At 42.2% G+C, this 3,404-nt stretch overlaps 1 protein-coding gene across 1 annotated transcript; it reads left to right on the forward strand.

Annotated features, from left to right (window-relative positions):
- Nucleotides 1–723: 723 nt before the first annotated feature.
- LOC138883245 (secreted RxLR effector protein 161-like) lies at nt 724–1,485 on the forward strand. Its single transcript, XM_070163919.1, has one exon. It carries the CDS (start codon nt 724–726, stop codon nt 1,483–1,485), a length of 762 nt encoding a protein of 253 aa, XP_070020020.1.
- The last annotated feature ends 1,919 nt before the right edge of the window (nt 1,486–3,404 follow it).

The following is a 3,404-nucleotide window of genomic DNA, read 5'->3' on the forward strand; positions in this document are numbered from 1 at the left end:
GAGATGTCTGCTTTACATACGAGTGGTACTTGAGAGCTTGTTCCTCTTCCTTTGGGTAAATTGACTATTGGTTTTCGTTGGGTGTATGCAGTCAAAGTTGGTCCAAATGGACAGGTTGATTGACTTAAGGCTCGTCTTGTTGCCAAAGGGTATACTCAGGTATTTAGACTTAATTACAGTGATACTTTCTCTCCTGTGGCTAAAATAGCATCAGTCTGCCTTTTTCTATCCATGGTTGCTGTTCACCATTGGCCTCTCTATCAGTTGGACATTAAGAATGATTTTCTTCACGGTGACCTTGAGAATGAGGTTTTCATGGAGCAACCACCTAGATTTGTTGCTTAGGGGGAGTCTAGTGGCCTTGTATGTCGGTTGCGCCGGACCCTCTATGGTCTAAAGCAGTCTCCTCGAGCCTGGTTTGGTAAGTTCAACACAGTTATTCAGGAGTTTGGCATGACTCATAGTGAAGCTGATCACTCTGTATTTTATCGACATTCTACTTCAAATCTCTGTATTTATCTGGTCATTTATGTTGACGATATTGTTATTAGCAGCAATGCTCCGGATGGTATTAGTTAGTTGAAGCAACATCTCTTTCAGCACTTTTAGACTAAGGATCTGGGCAGATTAAAGTATTTTCTAGGTATTGAGGTCGTTCAGTCTAGCTCAGGTATTGTGATCTCACAACGGAAGTATGCCTTAGATATTCTTGAGGAGACAGGAATGACAGGTTGTAGACCTGTTAACACTCTGATAGATCCAAATTCTAAATTTCTGCCAGGACAGGGGGAGCCTCTTAGCGATCTTGCAAGATATAGGCGGTTGGTTGGTAAATTAAATTACCTCACAGTGACTATACCTGACATTTCCTTTCTTGTGAGTGTTGTGAGTCAGTTTATGGCTTCTCCATGTGATAGTCACTGGGATGCAGCTGTCCACATTCTTTGGTATATAAAATTAGCTCCAAGCAAAGGCTTATTATTTGAGGATCGAGGCCATGAGCAGATCGTTGGATACTCAAATGCTAATTATGCAGGATCACCTTTTGATAGACGTTCTATGTCTGGATATTGTGTCTTAGTAGGAGGAAATTTGGTGTCTTGGAAGAGCAAGAAACAGAATGTGGTTGCTTGGTGTAGTGCAGAAGCTGAATATCGAACAATGGCTATGGCGACATGTGAGCTAATTTGGATCAAACAGTTGCTCAAGGAGTTGAAATTTGGTGAGATTAGTCAGATGAGACTTGGGTGTGATAATCAAGCTTCTCATCTTATTGCGTCAAATCCAGTATTCCATGAGAGAACTAAACACATTGAGATTGACTATCACTTTGTTAGAGAAAAGATACTCTCGGCAGATATTGCTACAAAGTTTGTGAAGTCGAATGATCAGCTTGCAGATATATTCAGCAAGTCCCTTACTGGTCCTCGTATTAACTACATATGTAACAAGCTCAGTACATATGATTTATATGCACCAGCTTGAGGGGGAGTGTTAAAATAGTTATGTGAATGTATGTAATTAGTCCTAGTCCCTTATTTAATAGGAGTAGGTTATGTGTTATGTATACATATAAATAGGGCTTATTGTAACATAGAATATTAATCAATAATATTTTCTCTCGTGCGTTCTCATAAACTCAACTATATCCTTATTCATCCTCCTCCACCAATAGTGCTGCCTCAAATCCTGGTACATCTTTGCGGCACCCATATGGATGGAATACCGCGAACTATAGGCTTCCTCTAAAATCAACTCCCGAAGCCCATCAACATTGGGTACACATACCCGACCCTGCATCCTCAATACCCCGTCATCACCAATGGTCACATCTTTGGCATCACCATTCAGAACCTTGTCCTTGAGGACAAGCAAATGAGGGTCATTATACTGACGCTCTCTAATACGATCAAACAAGGAAGACCGAGAAATCACACAAGCTAGAACCCGACTGGGCTCCGAAAGATCCAATCTCACAAACTGGATGGCTAAGCCTGAACATCCATCGCCATGGGCCTCTCCGCTGCCGGTAGATAAGCCAAACTCCCCAAACTCTCTGCCCGGCGACTCAAAGCATCGACAACCACATTGGCCTTGCCCGGGTGATAAAAGATAGTAATATTATAGTCCTTCAGTAGCTCTAACCACCTCCTCTAATGCAAATTAAGGTCCTTTTGCTTGAAAAGGTGTTGCAAACTCCGGTGATCAGTATAGATGTCATAAGGAACACCACACAATAATGACGCCAGATCTTCAGGGCGTGAACAATAGCATCTAACTCGAGATCATGAACATGATAATTCTTCTCATGCACCTTTAGCTGTCTGTACACGTAGGTAATCATCATACCATCCTACATTAATACCACTCCAAGGCCAATCCTCAAGGAATCACAATAGACAGTATAAGACCCCGAACCTGTAGGCAATATCAATACTGGGGTTGTAGTCAAAGATGTCTTGAGCTTCTGAAAGCTCTCCTCACACTCTTCCGTCCATATGAACAGAGCACCCTTCTAGGTCAGCCTGGTCATAGGTGCTGCAATAGATGAAAATCCCTCAACAAACCGACGGTAATAACCTGCCAGGCCAAGAAAACTCCGGATCTCTGTAGCTGAGGATAGTCTGGGCCAACTCTGCATTGCTTCCACTTTCTTCGGGTCCACCTTGATCCCTTCACTCGATACCACGTGACCTAAGAATGCCACAGAATCCAACCAGAATTAACATTTCGAGAACTTAGCATATAATTTCTTTTCCCTCAAGGTCTGAAGTAGTGTCCTCAGGTACTGCTCATGATACTCCCGACTCCGGGAGTATACCAAAATGTCATCAATAAAGACAATGACGAACGAGTCGAGATATGGCCAGAATACATTGTGCACCAAATGCATAAATGCTGCTGGGGTATTGGTCAATCCAAATAACATGACAAGGAACTCGTAATGACCATACCGAGTCTTGAAAGCAGTCTTCAAAATATCTGGCTCTCAAATCTTCAACTGATAATAACCTGAACATAAGTCAATCTTAGAAAACACTCGAGCACCCTTTAACCGATCAAGCAAGTCATCAATACGAGACAAAGGATACCACTTTCTCACTGTAACTTTGTTCAACTAGCGATAATCAATGCACATAAGCATAGAACCATCCTTCTTCTTCAGAAACAGGACGGGAGCACCCCAAGGTGACACACTAGGCTGAATAAAGCCCTTATCAAGCAATTCCTATAACTGATCCTTCAACTCCTTCAATTCAGGAAGAGCCATATGGTAAGGAGGAATAGAAATAGGCTAAGTGCCCGTCAACAAATCAATGTCGAAATCAATATCTCTATCGGGTGGCATACCCGTAAGATTAGCTGGAAACACATTAGAGAAGTCCTGTACTATTGGGACTAAA

The sequence above is a fragment of the Nicotiana sylvestris genome, chromosome 12, assembly GCF_000393655.2.
Source record: "Nicotiana sylvestris chromosome 12, ASM39365v2, whole genome shotgun sequence".
Taxonomy (NCBI): domain Eukaryota; kingdom Viridiplantae; phylum Streptophyta; class Magnoliopsida; order Solanales; family Solanaceae; genus Nicotiana; species Nicotiana sylvestris.

Excerpts from the sequence above, each read along its gene's own strand:
- LOC138883245 (XM_070163919.1), top strand. The coding sequence starts at position 724 with ATGACAGGTTGTAGACCTGTTAACACTCTGATAGATCCAAATTCTAAA.